The following is a 17,619-nucleotide window of genomic DNA, read 5'->3' on the forward strand; positions in this document are numbered from 1 at the left end:
TTCTTTAGCGTGACCGACAACTTCCGGTTTCTGAGATGCGCGTTTTCAGAGGTGGCATTGTCTTTTGTTATGCTGACGTTACGGATGAAAACTATCTCCGTGTCGAAGTTTGTTTGCTACATGTGACCATATCACCGTAATGTATGTTTTTTCAATATAGTTTAATCAGATTATTAGAATTTTTTCGGGAGTTTTGCCGTGTTCCGTTCTTTGAGTTTTTTAACTTTGGGAATTGACCGTGCCAGTCGACCAGTACCAGGCTAAATGAAGAGGGGAGGTTGCCATTGTGAATGGATTGAACGACTCATCAGGACTAAGGACACCTTGATCAACATTCTGATGAAAGACCAGCAATAGTAAGACCCAATTTACGATGTTATTTCATATATCTGTCGTGCATGTGAACTGGTCGGGCGCGTCCAGCCGGTTCTGGCTGGCCTGGTTATGCTAATTAGCGATACATTTTGTTTTCGCTATAAAACATTTAAAAAATCTGAAATATTGTTTGGATTCACCAGATGTTGGGCTTTCAATGTCTGTACGCTGTGTATTTTTTCTGAAATGTTTTAAGACAAGTAATTAGTTATATAACGTTGGTCTCTGTAATTGTTCTAGCTGCATCAGCACTATATCAGATTGCAGCTGCAATGTAGAACTGTGATTTATACCTGAAAAATGCACATTTAAAAAAAAAAAACTATGCTATACCATAAATATGTTATCAGACTGTCATCTTATGAATTTGTTTGTTAGTTAATTGCTATCAATATCTTAGTTTAGCCGAATTGGTGATAGCACCTGATGGAGTAAGAAACTGTTGGAGTAAGAAAATGGTGTCATTTTGCTAACGTGTTTAGCTAATAGATTTACATATTGTGTCTTCCCTGTAAAACATTTAAAAAATCTGAAATGGTGGTTTTATTCACAAGATCTGTGTCTTTCATTGGGTGTCTAGGACTTGTGATTTAATGATATTTAGATGCTACTATTTAATTGTGACGCTATGCTAGCGATGCTAATCAGTGTGGGGGGTGTGGGGGGTGCTCCCGGATCCGGGTTAGGTACTCTGTAGAGGTTAAGTTCAAAAAAAAAAATCTAAAAAAATGATGTTAATAAAATTTGAAAAAAGTATTTTCATATAGTTCTTACACATGTGTAATTGACAAAAAACTCGAAAGAATTTCAAAAAACGGTCCAGAAAGCACTTTTTTAAGGGGGTGATAAGTTTTTGCCAAAACTTTCAAAATCTCAAAATTTGACTCTTGGGTTTTGACTTGCGTTACATAAAGCCTATGAAAAATTTAGATGGAACACACTCGCCCACTATAGGAATTTTGGAGTGTTACACAGCTCATTTGCAGCATGGCATTTGCCATCAGCTTTGGATGAAAGCGGGCCAGAACTAGTGTACTTGTCCATCGTGTATATGCTGCGCTCGGTGCCAATAACTTGCCATGTTATTTTGTACAATTGGGGGGGGACTTCCCTTACAGAGGAGAGGGCAACATGGCCATATCGGAGCTGACTGTGTACTGTGGTCAAATGAGAAGTTTAAGATAAGTCTCTCCCTTAAAGCACAGAGTCAAATTAACCTTTGCTCTCAGCCTCAAGTGATTGGTGTGTCTGTCTTATCTGAAAGGGCGGAGCGTTCCCTTATCAAACACACACAGGCCAATACTTTTCCCACAGTAACTCTGGTCTTATCCATGACCCAACACATTCATGGTGTGTTTATTACCGTTAGGCCAAACCAAATGACGTTACACATTCCGTGCACCATGTTATTGTATTGAATGGTTCCAAAGTGTATGGCATTGTTCCTGTATCATATTGAAGCCCAAGTATCAATATGTGTATTGAATCACTAAAGATACACACCCATAGAATTATCTATGGGTCAATTCCATGGACAACTGAGGCAAGGCATTCTCCATATTATTATCAACAAATAAAAGTATACCTTGACTACTTGAAATGAAATATTTTGAGAACTTGAATGTAGAAAGTCAAAGCGGAACCTCTTCAATGTAGATAGTCTTCACAGAAAGCTTGGCCTGATAAAGGGGTCTCTCATCACTCATGGAAAGAACCTGAGGCCTCTAAGGGGACCTCAAAGAACATGTTTGAAAATGTGATCAATGATTGTTTTGGGAAGGTAAAACATTTTCCTTGCAAAACTCCCAAAGGAATTCTCTGCGGATACTGTGCATTTTTAAAAGGTGAAACCAGAATATTTCAAACTTCAATTGCGAGTCAAAGCACTTTGAGTAGTCTGTTTCAAGCCACAGAACAATCCATAAAAACATCCTATTTTTGCCACTACCCAGAGAACTTCCATGCATTTATCCATTTTGGTATGACATTCCATGTCACTATGACATTCAAAGGCATGAAGTCCACAGCTTTCAAGTGGTGGTCTTGATCTGGCGCATTCGCTATGGGTTCCTGAGCAATCAACGTTTCAGCAAAGACGCTCAGACTTCCGAAAACGTTTGTCATTTGGTTTGAAAAGTATTGATTTTCTTCCTATTTTTAAAGCTCTGTTGAGTGCTGACCTCGGTAATAGGAGGTTGACATGCAGGACAAGGCCATCCCTCATCCTTTTACCTTTTCCTTTTTCATTCTTGCCACAATTTGCCTCAGGGTCAGCCCCTATTCTCCTAGGACATCACTCTCTCACGTTATGATCTAAACTCTGTAATGGTGCTGCAAATTGCACTCCCCTTCACCCACACGACTTGCCGTGTGAAAAGTTGAAGACAAATTGTCTTTCATTGAAAATGGGATGAGTTTATTTTTTGTTGAAAAGAAGCAGTTCGTTGGTGTCGTGTTGTTCATTCCGCTTTGTGAAACATTTACAATTTGTTGATTACTCCCGGAAGCTTGGCATTAAATCAATCGGAAAAGGCATGGCAACATATGTATTTGGTAGGCTACAAATGAGCACACTTGCAGTACCGCATCGTAAATCACAATGGCTGCCTCAGTGCAGGGGAGGGAAAGGAGCATTGTTCTCTTTCCCCTGTTCCTTTTGCTCTACCTCCTTAAAGACTCGACTGAACGAATAACCCAATCCAGGGTGATAAGGCCACTTTTTTTTCGCCCGCGGTTCATCGATCTTCATTCCTGACAGACTTTTCAACGTTTGTCTCCTTGCCTTCCACCAGACTGCAACTGCAACTTCCGACGTCTGGCAGATTGACGCTCTCCTGCTGGTGCTAAGCACCCCGCTTGAGGAGGCCTTCGGTTTGTTTAGCAGAAATACAAATTGCCTGGCAGTCAGGAAAGCTCAGAGTAGTGGTGGCGAGCAGGTCCCTGACTCGCTGCTTAAACACCAATCAAAGTTGGCCAAGTGTTGTGGGGGCTCGAGGCCTCGACTTCACTTTTCTTAATCTCCAGATTTCATATATGAGAGCTGTCCCTTTTTCCGCGCAGCTCAAATGACTATTACGTAAAGCCCAACTGTCTTTGCGTTTGCAGTTAATACTGTTGTTGTGATTCAGTATTGCTTGAGTTCAGTATTGCTTGAGTTCAGTATTGCAGTATTGCTTCTTGAATGAATTAATAGGCCTAGACATTTTGGTGAAATGTGGCTTATTGAATTACTTGGATTTACTGCTGCAGTGCTACTAGCTTCCTTACTAGCTACCTGGTGAGTTCTGAGGAGCCTGACATGGGTTTCCCAAACCCGAAATAACTTTCTATTGAAGACGCAGTTGGAATTTCCCGCCACCCGATAGTTTGAAACTGTGGCTTTGGGAAAAATAAAGCATGTATCATCGAGTGCTTGATATTCATGGTCGCATGACAGCATAATTATATTTGGAATGGCCACAGGTGACTTTGCCAGATCACGTCTCTCTGCCTCCTCATGCATATACTGTACAGTACAGATTCAGCTCTCAGAGAGGGTTAGCTTATTTTTTGGGGGTAGTATAATCTACTAGGAGATGGATATAATAGTCTACAGTGGATGAGACATTTAGCATGAACTACTCATTAGAGTAGCTGGCTATGCAGGCTGCTGACGAGGAGGAAGGTTTGGAGCGTAGCTCGCTCACTTAGCGTTAAAATGCCATTGATTTGAAAATAGCTGGCTTGGTAGGGCGAGCAGCTAAACCTGGTAGGGACTCAGGCTTTCGTTAGCTTGCACTGCTAAAGGAGGCAGGCTAATTTGGAGGAGAGTGGCTGAGAGGTTCTTTGAAGTGAAACGGAGCTAACCACCTTCCATTCCCTGAAGAGAGAGTAAGCCTAGCCCCTCAGGCGCTGTTTAGAAACTCCACTGTTTCGCTCCAGTGAATGGAGGACATGAGGTGAGGCTGCTTCTTCCAGCAGCAGGCCTCTATTTCAAACAGATATTTCCACGAGCCCCATTTCTCCGCTGACTGTGCGTTTCTATTACCTGTTGAAGCCCACACTTTCTTCCTGATAAATCCCTCGTAGGGAGTTGAGTAGAGATCAGATGACCGTGGCTAGAATTTTGAAGTAGCCCTGAATTGACTGCACAGGCGGAACAATTGTTATTTTACAATGTGAATATATGAACCCATTATGCTTACAAACTGCCGAAGGGATACAATAGTACTACTGCTGGCACTTTTAGGCTGGCATTATCTGTGAAGGATAGCCTATTAAAGCTGATGAAGACAGAGTTTTTCCCTCCCCAGACTCAGTCTTATATCATGGGCCACTTACTGAATATATGCTAAGTTTCTGATAAATGGCCATATGTCAACATTTGGTCTGCTTGTGTCCCATGTGTCCTCAGGAGACAGAGGGTGCACTACCCTACCTGCTGGTGCTGTGTGGGGACCACGGGATGTCCGAGACGGGCAGCCACGGGGGCTCGTCTGCGCATGAGGTCAACACCCCCCTGGTGCTCATCAGCCCTGCCTTCAAGAGGAAAGGTAAGCGCTTTCAGTGGCTCTCCTGTTATCCTTTAGCCTGTCAGTCTCAGTCTGTCTTGCTGTCAGTGCACAACTAGGCACATTCACACCCGTGTTCAAATCCATATCACAGCACGGCTCCATAACGATATAATGAAAATATCGTAGCTTCGGTCCACCCCTTTTATATGCATTTTCATTTGTTTTCACATAGCCACATTTTTCCTGAGTGAGGATTAATATATCTTATGATAAGCAGGGGCCTACTCCAGAGTACCTGAGCCACACACGCATACACGCCTGGATAAATATAGTTGAAGTTAGAAGTTTACGTGCACTTATGTTGGAGTCATTAAAGCTAGTTTTTCACTTCACACTTTTCTTGTTAACAAACTATAGTTTTGGCAAGTCGGTTAGGACATCTACTTTGTGCATGACACAAGTCATTTTTCCAACAATTGTTTACAGACAGATTATTTCACTTATAATTCACTTTATCACAATTCCAGTGGGTCAGAAGTTTACATACACTAAGTTGACTGTGCCTTTAAACAGCTTGGAAAATTCCAGAAAATTATGTCATGGCTTTAGAAGCTTTTGATAGGCTACTTTACATAATTTTAGTCAATTGGAGGTGTACCTGTGGATGTATTTCAAGGGCTACTTTCAAACTCAGTGGCTCTTTGCTTGACATCATGGGAAAATCAAGCCAAGACCACAGAAAACAAAATTGTAGACCTCCACAAGTCTGGTTCATCCTTGGGAGCAATTTCCAAACGCGTGAAGGTACCACGTTCATCTGTACAAACAATAGAACGCAAGTATAAACACCATGGGACCACGCAGCCGTCATACTGCTCAGGAAGGAGACGCATCTGTCTCCTGGAGATGAACGCACTTTGGTGCGAAATGTGCAAATCAATCCCAGCAAAGGCCCTTGGTGAAGATGCTGGAGGAAACGGGTACAAAAGTAGCTATTTCCACAGTAAAACGAGTCGTGTATCGACATAACCTGAAAGGCCGCTCAGCAGGGAAGACGCCACTGCTCCAAAACCGCCATAAAAAAGCCAGACTACTGTTTGCAATTGCAGATTGGGACAAAGATCGTACTTTTTGGAGAAATGTCCTCTGGTCTGATTAAACAAAAATATAACTGTTTGGCCATAATAACCATTGTTATGTTTGGAGGAAAAAGGGGGAGGCTTGCAAGCCGAAGAACACCATCCCAACCGTGAAGCACGGGGGTGGCAGCATCATGTTGTGGGGGTGTGTGACTGGTGCACTTAAAAAAATAGATGGCATTATGTGGAACGAAAATGATGTGGATATATTGAAGCAACATCTCAAGACATCATTCAGGAAGTTAACCTGTCTAGGATCAGCGTGGCGCTAGCGGCACACCCCCCCCCCCCCCCCACTGAAAAACCAGTGCCGCGAAATTCAAAAAAAATATTTTTTTAAAATATTTAACTTTCACACATTAAAGTCCAATACAGCTAATGAAAGACACAGATCTTGTGAATCCAGTCAACATTTCCGATTTTTAAAATGTTTTACAGGGAAGACACAACATGTAAAGATGTACATCTATTACCTAAAAACACATTAGCATAATCCACCATCTTTTATTTGTCCACCAACACCAGTAGCCATCACCAATTCGGCTAAACTAAGATATTTATAGCCCCTAACCAACAAAAAAACTCATTAGATGACAGTCTGATAACATATTTATGGTATGGGATAGGTTTTGTTAGAAAAAAGTGCATATTTCAGGTAGATGGCATAGTTTACAATTGCACCCACCGTCACAAATGGACTAGAATAATTACAATGAGCAACGTGTTTACCTAACTACTAATCATCAAACATTTCGTAAAAATACACAGCATACACGAATCGAAAGACACAGATCCTGTGAATACAGACAATATTTCAGATTTTCTAAGTGTCTTACAGCGAAAACACAATAAATCGTTATATTAGCTTAGCACATAGCAATTAGCAGCCCAGCATTGATTCTAGCCAAAGTGAGCGATAAAAGTCAACATCGCCAAAAGATATTAATTTTTTCACTAACCTTCTCAGAATTCTTCCGATGACACTCCTGTAACATCACATTACAACATGCATATACAGTTTGATCGAAAATGTTTATATTTAGCCACCAAAATCATGGTTAGACAATGTGAAATGTAGACAAGCTGGTAAAGAAAAAGTCCTTGCGCCACTTAGACAGTGATCTACTCTTATACATAAATACTCATAAACGTGAGTAAAAAATATAGGGTGGACAGGGATTGATAGACAATTTAATTCTTAATACAATTGCGTTATTACATTTTTTAATTTATCCTTACTTTTCAATACAGTTTGCGCCAAGCGAAGCTACGTCAAAAAACATGGCGTCCTAAGCCACTAAAATGTTTCGACAGAAACACGATTTATCATAATAAAAATGTCCTACCTTGAGCTGTTCTTCCATCAGTATCTTGGGCAAAGGATCCTTTCTTGGGAGAAATCGTCTTTTGGTGGAAAGCTGTCCTCTTGCCATGTGGAAATGTCAACTGCGTTCGGGATGAACTGAAAAGCGTGCCCAACTTTTCACATCGTTGCAAAAATAAATGTCCCAAAATCGCACTAAACGGATATAAATTGCTATAAAACGCTTTACATTAACTACCTTATGATGTTTTTAACTCCTATAACGAGTGAAAAGATGACCGGAGAAATATAACAGGCTAAACTAACGCTTGGAACAGGTGCGCGCCGGTGTCCTCTAGGCTCATGACGCAGCTCCCAAAGAATGACTAGCTTCAGGGTTTTTTCATTTGTAGGGCCTGTGAACGCGCAATCGACCCCGTTGGAATCGTCATCACGTAAAGGCATCCAGGGGAAGACGTAAGAAGTGTCCGTATAGTCATAGCAACGACAGTGCCCTTTTAACTGACTTCAGAAGAGTGGCCAACATTTCTCAAATCTGACTCCATGTCAGGGAAATTGCTGTAGAATGGGCTCTGTTCCACTTAGAGACAAAATTTCAACTCCTATAGAAACTATAGACTGTTTTCTATCCAATAATAATAATAATATGCATATTGTACGATCAAGGATTTTGTGGGAAGCCGTTTAAAAAATTAGCCAAATTAGCATAAATAGTCTAAACAGCGCCCCCATCCCCAACAGGTTAAAGCTTGGTTGCAAATGGGTCCTCCAAATGGACAATGACCCGAAGCATACTTCCAAAGTTGTGGCAAAATGGCATAAGGACAACAAAGTCAAGGTATTGGAGTGGCCGTCACAAAGCCCTGACCTCAATCCTATAGAAAATTTGTGCGCAGGACTGAAAAAGCGTGTGCAAGCAAGGAGGCCTACAAACCTGACTCAGTTACACCAGCTCTGTCGGGAGGAATGGGCCAAAATTCACCCAACCTATTGTGGGAAGCTTGTTGAAGTCTACCTGAAACGTTTGACCCAAGTTAAACAATTTAAAGGCAATATTACCAACTACTAATTGAGTGTATGTAAACTTCTGACCCACTGGGAATGTGATGAAAGAAATTAAAGCTGAAATAAATCTTTCTCTCTACTATTATTCTGACATTTCACATTCTTAAAATAAAGTGGTGATCCTAACTGACCTAAAACAGAACATTTTTACTAGGATTAAATATCAGGAATTGTGAAAAACTTGAGTTTAAATGTATTTGGCTAAGGTATGTAAACTTCCAACTTCAACTGTAAATATATAAACACACACATACTCTCTCTCACATAACGGAGCTCTGACTGTGAGAAATGAGGATGTATTTCACGTACACACAGACACCACCATCTCTCAGCTGAGCTCTCACACTGTGAGAAGCGGTGACGTCTTGACACCGTGTGAAGAGGAGCTCGTTAACATCTCGCCGCTCCGTGACGAACGTGTCGGTCCCGTCCATGTGAATGTGATAATTGTTTCCTCATTCGCCACATATATTGCCGAGATCCCTCCTCATCTACGTAGGTTTATTTCAGGCTGATCAGATTGTCCTGAGAGACTGGCTGAGAAATGATGGACAGGCTCATGCAGTAGCTTGTACTGTAGGGCCTCTGAGACGTGAGCAGAACACCAGAATTCATCTTCTGGATTAACCTGTCAACTCAACTGTCAGTATTAAGATAAAAGAAGAGCTTTTATCAAACCGAAAAACTGGACACAGCATTGATAAAATATAAATATATGTTGTTGTTGTATTTTAAGTTGTGCTCCACAAACTAAATCAATAACTATTTTAAAAATATGGCATGGTAGGGGTTGATTAGGGATTCAAATGTTCTGCCCTGTAACTTCTCAAATGATTTTGAATGGGACTGAATTGTGTGTCCCCAGAAGGTCATTTATACAAGACTGGGTGTCTTTGCCTGTATGCTTCCTTCCAGGCATGTGTCTCTATGTCCTGAGATACTCCCCTCAATCTTTCTCCTCTCTTTACTCCTTATAACCAGTGGGGATGGAAAAGCCGCCAACAGTAGAGCAGGTGGACCTGACCCCAACCCTGGCCCTTGGTCTGGGCCTGCCCATCTCCCAGAACAGCGTGGGCCGCTTCATCCAGCCCGTGGTGGAGGACGCCTCGCTCAGGGACCAGCTACGCTTCCTGCACCTCAACGGCCACCAGCTGAGCTGCCTGCTGAAGGACAGCATGCCAGCCTATGATAAAGGTAAGAGGGAATGGTGCAGTGCAGTGGTAGTGCCAGATCAGAGCAGAGAAAGGTTAAATCAGCTCCCAGCCTCCCAAATCTACAGAGTTGTCCGTGTGTACAAAGCTAATCAGAAAAAGCCAAGGACAAGTAGCTAAATTCAAGTGTGTTACTAATACAAACACAAGCAAGTATACAGGCGCTTAGGCACATACATACCATTTGTGGCGTGGGCACACACACACACACACACACACACACACACACACACACACACACACACACACACACACACACACACACACACACACACACACACACACACACACACACACACACACACACACACACACACACACACACACACACACACACACACACACACACACACACACACACACACACACACACACACACACACACACACACACACACACACACACAGAGAGCATCTGGCCCTGGAATCCTTTAAGTCTGTAAATAAATGTATTGACACCCGCAAAGGATTCAACAGGGTTGAGTCACAAAGATTGCCTTTGGTTGCCTCTCTCCAGAGGACAATCCAGCCCTCCTTTCCCCTCTCTCTCTTTCTCTGTCTGCACACACACACACACACACAGCCCCCCTCTGCAGGGTTCTACACTCTCCTACCTCTATTATCTTACTGAATCACTGTCAAAGAAAGAAACAAATAGAAAGGATACGATTATCCACCTTAAGGGTTTCTTCCTCTCTCACACACACACACACACACACACACACACACACACACACACACACACACACACACACACTGCCCCCGCAGTTCCATTTCAATCTTGGCTGCTGTGTTTAGGCTGTGTTGTATACAGGTCAAAGTGAGGCTGTGAGACACAAAAGAAGAAGCCTGGGCTCGTATCCACAAGCATCTCAGAAAAGGTCCTAGGAATCCCTTTTAAGACAACAAACCTCCCAGCTCAGAGTAGGTTTTAGGATAATGTTAAGACACTGCTCAGACAAACTCTGAGCCAGGAGTAAAATGATGTCTTAAAAGTTTATCTCATCTGGTAATCACGACACTTTGAGGTACTGCGAAGGAAAGATAAGGATGTTTCTCATTGACATTGTTGCAAATGATGGGGAATAACCAATCGTGATGAGGCATCGCCAGCTGCGAACTCTATCACGCTTTAGACAACCACAGTGAATGTGACTGGACATCAAATATTGCAATGGTAAAATGTTTGATAAGCTGTCTGTCATTTTCGCCTGACATGATCACTTTGCCTATTCTTAATTATTGCCTAATATGTTGGCATGCATACCTTTTTTATTTTTTATTTTACAATTCTGATGGTTGTTAAAAGCAGAATTTTGACAATGTTACCATTATATCAACACACTCGTGACTCCCATTTTACAACTCTAAATCACTCTGGCACAGTAGGCATCAAGTCACTTGCCGATAATGTTGTATATAATGTTCCATACAGCATTTGAAAGGCCTATCATTTTCACTGAACACATTTAAAGTTAACATAAGCTCTAGATTTCCTTCAATTGCCCAATTTATAGGCATGTCCAATTTAGGCATATTTTTTTAACAACGTGAAATTGCACTCCAAATGGATAACTTGAAATAACATGATGTTGATAATTTTTTTAAACAAAAAACATGTTTATTTATTAGCGTAATGGTTATGACCATTTAGTCGTGTCATGTGAAATGGGCCTTCTGAAATCATTGTCAAAAGCGCAAGAGCTACTGTTGCATGTAGGTCTACATTATGTATTGGTTGATCATATCGAAAAATCAAAGCATTATTTTAACAGCACCATTTTTAGATTATCAAGACCTGCTTGTAACTCCTGACTGCTCATGAGCTATCCTAAATGTCTATTGACTAGGTGTGACTCTTATGACCACAGATGCCTCATGCTTACCTTTTTATTTCTGCCCATAAGAGTAGGAGTAAAATGTCTCTATTCTCAGCACTTAGGACCAATTGTCTACTCTGAGATGCTAATAGACCCTGTGCTTGGTCTATTACAGTGGACGATCTGTAATCGGTCATTTAGACAGTCTCTCTTCCCAGTTTTCAAAATTGCTCCTGCACTTTTATGTGGTTCATCTTCTAAAAAAGGGAGGTCTCAAATGTGCAATATAAATGTACAGAAATAAAGTGGTACAGAGGTAAAAGGGGTTCACATGCAACTCCAGGGTTCTGGGTTTGATTTCCTCAGGTTCCCCATGCTGTGTGTGTTAATTTAGGCGCTATTTGACATGTCAGAATCCCTTGATGATTCTCTGCGGGTGTTCCAACTCGACAGTATAGGAACATATTCCATATTCATTGGAGGTACGGTTCCCACTTCAGAATGATCTGTGATCTGGATTTTGAAAAAGGAACGATCCTCGTCGGGGGAGAGATCCGTAGAGCGCGTGTGGGGCGTGTCTGTGTTTGCATGTGTCTCTCGTCGGAGTACTCGAACCTGATCAAAGCCACGTCTCACAACGCGGATTTGTGTTGGCGGACGTAGCTGCATTTACAAAGGCAGGCCAATTCTGATATTTTTTTGTCACCGATTAGTCTTTTGATCGATCGGATCTGCTTTGAAAAAGGATCTGATAGGATTGGTCAAAAGACAAATATCAGAATTGGACTGTGTGTGTAAACGCAGCTTGTGTCAAAACAAGCCCTCTTGCGACACACATGTTCTTTCACTGAGTGCTATGCCACATACACTCCTCTCCATATGTATTTGGACAGTGAAGCTAAACATTTTACGTTTGGCTCTATACTCCTGCATTTTGGATTTGAGATCAAATGTTTCATATGAGGCGACAGTACAGATTGTCATATTTTATTTGAGTGTCTTCTCATACGTATCTGTTTTACGGTTTAGAAAGGAAAGGACTTCTATATCTATTATATATCTAGTCCCCCGATTTTGAAGATGTCATAAGTATTTGTTCAAAGTTCACTTATAGTGTATTAAAGTAGTCAAAAGTGTTGTATTTGGCCCCATGTTCCTAGCTACATCAATCTTGTGACTCGTTGAATGCATGTGTAGCTTATTTTGGTTGTGTTGTGTTTTGTCCAATAGAAAATGAAGGGTGAATAATGACTGGAGTAATTTTCTTTATCATCCAACAAGTTTGTAAAGGCAAAAGCTTGATGTAGTCATTGTGTGCAAGGAATATGGGACCGAATACTAAACGTTTGACTACTATATATACACTATGAGTGAATTTGTCAAAATACTTATGACATCTTCAAATGTGGGTACTAGATATATATGCTTTCATTTTAAAAACTGTAAAACAGTTTTGTATGAAAATACCCTCAAATATTATGTGACATTCTGTGCTGTCGCTTCATATGAAACATGGTATCTCAAATCCAGAATGCTGGAGTATAGGACCAAATAAAAAAGTTTAGCTTCACTGTCCAAATGCATATGGAGGGGAGTGTAAATAGACGCATAGATACACACGGACATACACACGCGCGCACACACACACACACACACACACAGTTCTACATAGTTACAGTGTAAGATTGTGTTTTAATGAAGTAAGTATTTTAACAGCGATGAAAGGTATTAATTATGGAATTTGACGACAACAACACATACACCACACCTGTGTGTGTTACCTGGCAGACTAGCATAGAGCAGTATTTCTCAATTTATTGCATGTGCGTTAATTATATGTGATTTATTTTATTTAACCTTTATTTAACTAGCTAAGTCAGTTCAGAACAAATTCTTATTTACAATGACAGCCTACCAAAAGGCAAAAGGCCTCCTGTGGGAACGGGAGCCTGGGATTACAAAAATGTAATAAATAACATATAAATATAGGACAAAACACACGGCATGCCCAATGAGACAACACAACACTACAAAGAGACCTAAGACAACAGCATGGCAAAGCAGCAACACATGACAACACAGCATGGTAGCAACACAACAACAACATGGTAGCAACGCAACATGGTAGCAGCACAAAACGTGGTACAAACATTATTTGGCACAGACAACAGCACAAAGGGCAAGAAGGTAGAGACCCCAATACATCACACAAAGCAGCCACACCTGTCAGTGAGAGTGTCCATGATTGAGTCTTTGAATGAAGAGATTGAGATAAAAACCTTCCAGTTTGAGTGTTTGTTGCAGCTCGTTCCAGTCGCTAGCTGCAGCGAACTGAAAAGACGAGTGACCCAGGGATGTGTGTTAAACACTGTCCTAAGTAGATGGGATGTCAATCCACTTGTATTCCCTCTGCAGTGGTATTCTGACTGCATTGTGAACGTTTTCCTTGAATAATCATCCCAGATGAACTGGAGAATTTGGGGCACCGATGTACCATAAATCAACCACAGCAGCTTCAGCTTATTATTTTAGCAAGAGTGTGTCTTCTCCTCCTCACAGGTTTCTCAATCCTCTTTTAATCACAGCTTTTTGTTCCGTAAGTGAGGTGCGAAGAAACTACCTTCAGAATGCCTTAAAAGTTCAGATTGGTGGTAGAGGACTTCACTGAGGAATGAGGTAGTTTTTTTTTAGGATTTTGTGTTTTGATTTTTTTTCTTTATGAGTTCCCTAATGCTCCTGCCTTGATTGTGTAATTGCTTGGTCTTGTCATGCAGGGCTCCCTCAAAAAAGAAACCTCGGTCTCAATGGGACTCCCCCTGCCTAAATAAAGGTTAAATAAATATATGTTCATAATTTGAACCAAGTCACTGTCTATCAATTCACCGCAACCCTTTCCCCTCCATCTCTTTCCTTCTTTCATATTGGGACTCCGGTCTTAAGTCACACTCACACCCACCCATGGGCCTCTAAATGATGAATGCACATTACTGTAGAAAAATACGTGCTAATCAATCACAGTGGCTGCTTATTGCCACTGTAATTTAAAACATATTTATATTGCAGTACAGTAGCTCAAGAGAAAGGAGAACTCACACAGGCCTTAAATTACTATTCTGAGTTTGACTAAAATTGCTGCCAGGAAGGTCCTTGTCTAAACTACTGATTATTCAGCTACATTTTTTCACTCGCTAGTTTCCATAGTGATTCTGGGACAACTTTACAAGCAGTGGACCTCAATCTTGAGTGTGAAATCTGGCCATTACAACTGAGATATTAACCGCAAAAGCATCCTTCTGAGATTGTCCTTACTATATATTCGATGGACCATGCGTAGACGTCTACACAAACAACCATCTCACACCTACAGCAAATGTCTTGACAAAGCACAGACAAGACATGATGAAGATGCTAAATTCAGTCAGTGGCGTGCGTACCTCATCTATTTTTTCTTCCTCTTGTCTTTATCACATATTTAAATTACTGGACCTCCTTTGAGAGGCTTTTCATTTTTCCAAGGGAACAGAGGACCATATGGACTTGTTAATCTGTGAGAAATCTCTGATAGAGAGAGTTGGGCGATTGGAGAGAGTGGCTGCTCTTAAAAGAGAACTCTGCAAGGGTGTGGTTATTGCTGACCCTGTCAGTCACCTTGATTAAGGCAGCCTTAATGCAAGTTAAATAAAGTTTACTTAAAAAAAAAAAAATGTCACATCCAGACGAGGACCAAGCAAGTAATCTGATCCTAAATTCAACCACTCGCTGTAGTAGGCTAAATTACAGTGTGGCCGAACAAATTGGACTGACACAGTAGTGCCTTTATCGAGGCTGCTCGGCCGTTTCCCTTTTTGACCTTACACATGTACTTCTCAAGGTGAGCATACATGAACAACTACATACAGTGCTGGAATGAAAAAGATGCTGGTACACACTTTTAGATGTTCACATTTTAGAGCGATTGGGTGGACATTGGGATTTTGTCATGACTGTGACCTCTGACTGATGTGTGTCACGAGTGTTGATCTCAAACCGAACACTTGGCCCCTAAGCCCTTTAGTGAGTGGCCGTATGTTTTTGCTGTTGTGTTCGATAGTGATCACTCGACTCTGCAAGTGTTTTGGCCCAAATGAGCATTGAGATGATGAACACTCGACATCCCAACTGCCACTCATGAATATTCCAAAATGCAAAATCCATCCGTGAGCATCTATCTTGTAGCATGACTCACTTGCTATGAAACACGGGCAGCGAGGACCCCGGGGCAGACACGAATGCATAGTCTGATAGTCTGATAGAAAGTTGTCAAAACAACAACATCTCTCTACTCCTGCATAAACTATGTGCAATTATGTTGGTCACCAGTGATTTCATCTGCTGGTTTTAGCTTGTTGTAGCCTGCCTTCTGCAAGCTAGCTTCACTGACAAAAACAGGGATGGAATTGTATTTAGCGCTAGCTAAGGATGTTTGTCACTTAGCTGATGAACAGCGTGTAGGTTGTCACTACACTACGACAGTTTGACAGCTTGCTGAGGAAGTTGTAGACATGTTTCCAAAAGCGCCAATCGTTACGGTGTGATGTTTGGGTGAGCTCAACACACAGCACAGCAGCAGACGCCATACTGTACTGACTCAGGGCAGAGAAGGTTGTTTTCTGTTTCATTTCCAGGCTGTGCCCATGGAGATCCTGGTTCGAGTCCAGGCTCTGTCGCAGCCGGCCGCTACCGGAAGTCCCATGGGGCGGCGCACAATTTGGCCCAGCGTCGTCCAGGTTAGGGGAGGGGTTTGGCTGGCAGGGATGTTCTTGTCCCATCGCGCTCTAGCGACTTCTGTGGTGGTCCGGACGCATGCACGGTGACACGGTCGCCAGGTGTACGGTGTCTCCTCTGACACATTGTGTCAAGAAGCAGTGCGGCTTGGTTAGGTCGTATTTCGGGAGGACGCGTGGCTTTCGACATTCACCTCTCCCCAGTCTATATGAGAGTTGCAGCGATGAGACAAGATTGTAACTACCAATTGGATACCACGAAATTGGGGAGAAAAAGGGGTTAAAGTATCAAAATTATAATAATAAAAATAAAAAAACTAAATCCATGGATGATTTAATCTAGTCAGTTGTGCTGAATGCCTTCTACTGAAATATGCCTTTCGGTTACTGGCCCAACGCTCTAACCACTGAAAGGGCCAAATATAGCTAGCTAGCTAGCTAGTCACTGGAGGACAACAACACAATGAGATGCAACAATTAATTTTTTTTTTTTCAATAATGAAGTTTGACTTGTGATGTGATTGGTCTGAAGCCAAATCCAAACTACCTTTCCTTGACACTTTTTTTTTCAGTCAGTTTAGCTCATTGGCTATAATTATTATTTTTTATTATCAAGGGAGGCCAAATGCTTGCTGGCTTCCCTTGCATTCAATGCTACGGGGGCAACAAAGTCATAGTCTTTCTGACTAGACAACACCAGATAGATACACAACACAGCGGGGGGCTGTTTCGTTCGCTTGGCTGCTTTCTCCGGTGAGATACATTCAGCAGCCTCTGGCAAATTGAAGAAAATTTGTGAAACACAGAGAGCCGAAATATACAATAATTTGGACGTTTTTTTTTAAAACGTTTTTTTCTTCTCGTAAATTTGATGCCACTGTAGCTAACTAGCTAGTTCACTTGCTCATGGAAGGAGCATAGCATTTAGTGTTTCACTAGATGGTTTGTTAGTTTCTCTTTCGTTTCATATAAAATTAATGGCTCAGGCTTAGCTAGCAAGTTAATAATGGACAAGGTTTTGTGCAACGGTACATGATCAAACTTCAAATATACACTAAACTCCTAAAGTCTTCCGCATGCTTCCGTTCGGCTGGCGCCTAGCTTGGCTAGGCGAACCCGAAAGAGTGTGCTCGCATACTCCTTTAATAGAAAACAGTACTGTTCGTCCATCTTGTCCTCAAAATAGTCAGAATTAATCTAAGATAACTCAAGAAATCTGTCATTAAATTTGACGTTTTTCTGAGGATATTTTAGTCGCGCAATTTTACATCTAACTAAGACGTTTGGTGCAGTATTTCTCAAGTGAAGAAATGTGCATGAAAACCATTTGTCTGACAACAAACACTTCAATGAAGAATCCCATTGAAGAAAACACTCTTTACTTACTTTTAAATGTTCATATTTTTAAATATTCATTTGGATTCTTGCCG

The 17,619-nt window shown here is 41.5% G+C and overlaps 1 protein-coding gene across 1 annotated transcript in view; it reads left to right on the top strand.

The window, feature by feature from the left end:
• LOC129827993 (GPI ethanolamine phosphate transferase 2-like) overlaps positions 1–17,619 on the top strand; it is a 132,650-nt gene that overhangs the window by 50,392 nt on the left and 64,639 nt on the right. The window contains exons 5-6 of the mRNA XM_055889377.1: positions 4,769–4,907; positions 9,378–9,590. Coding sequence (XP_055745352.1) covers positions 4,769–4,907; positions 9,378–9,590 — 352 coding nt within the window. The remainder of the gene's footprint in view (positions 1–4,768; positions 4,908–9,377; positions 9,591–17,619) is intronic.

The sequence above is a fragment of the Salvelinus fontinalis genome, chromosome 29 (assembly GCF_029448725.1).
Source record: "Salvelinus fontinalis isolate EN_2023a chromosome 29, ASM2944872v1, whole genome shotgun sequence".
Taxonomy (NCBI): Eukaryota; Metazoa; Chordata; class Actinopteri; order Salmoniformes; family Salmonidae; genus Salvelinus; species Salvelinus fontinalis.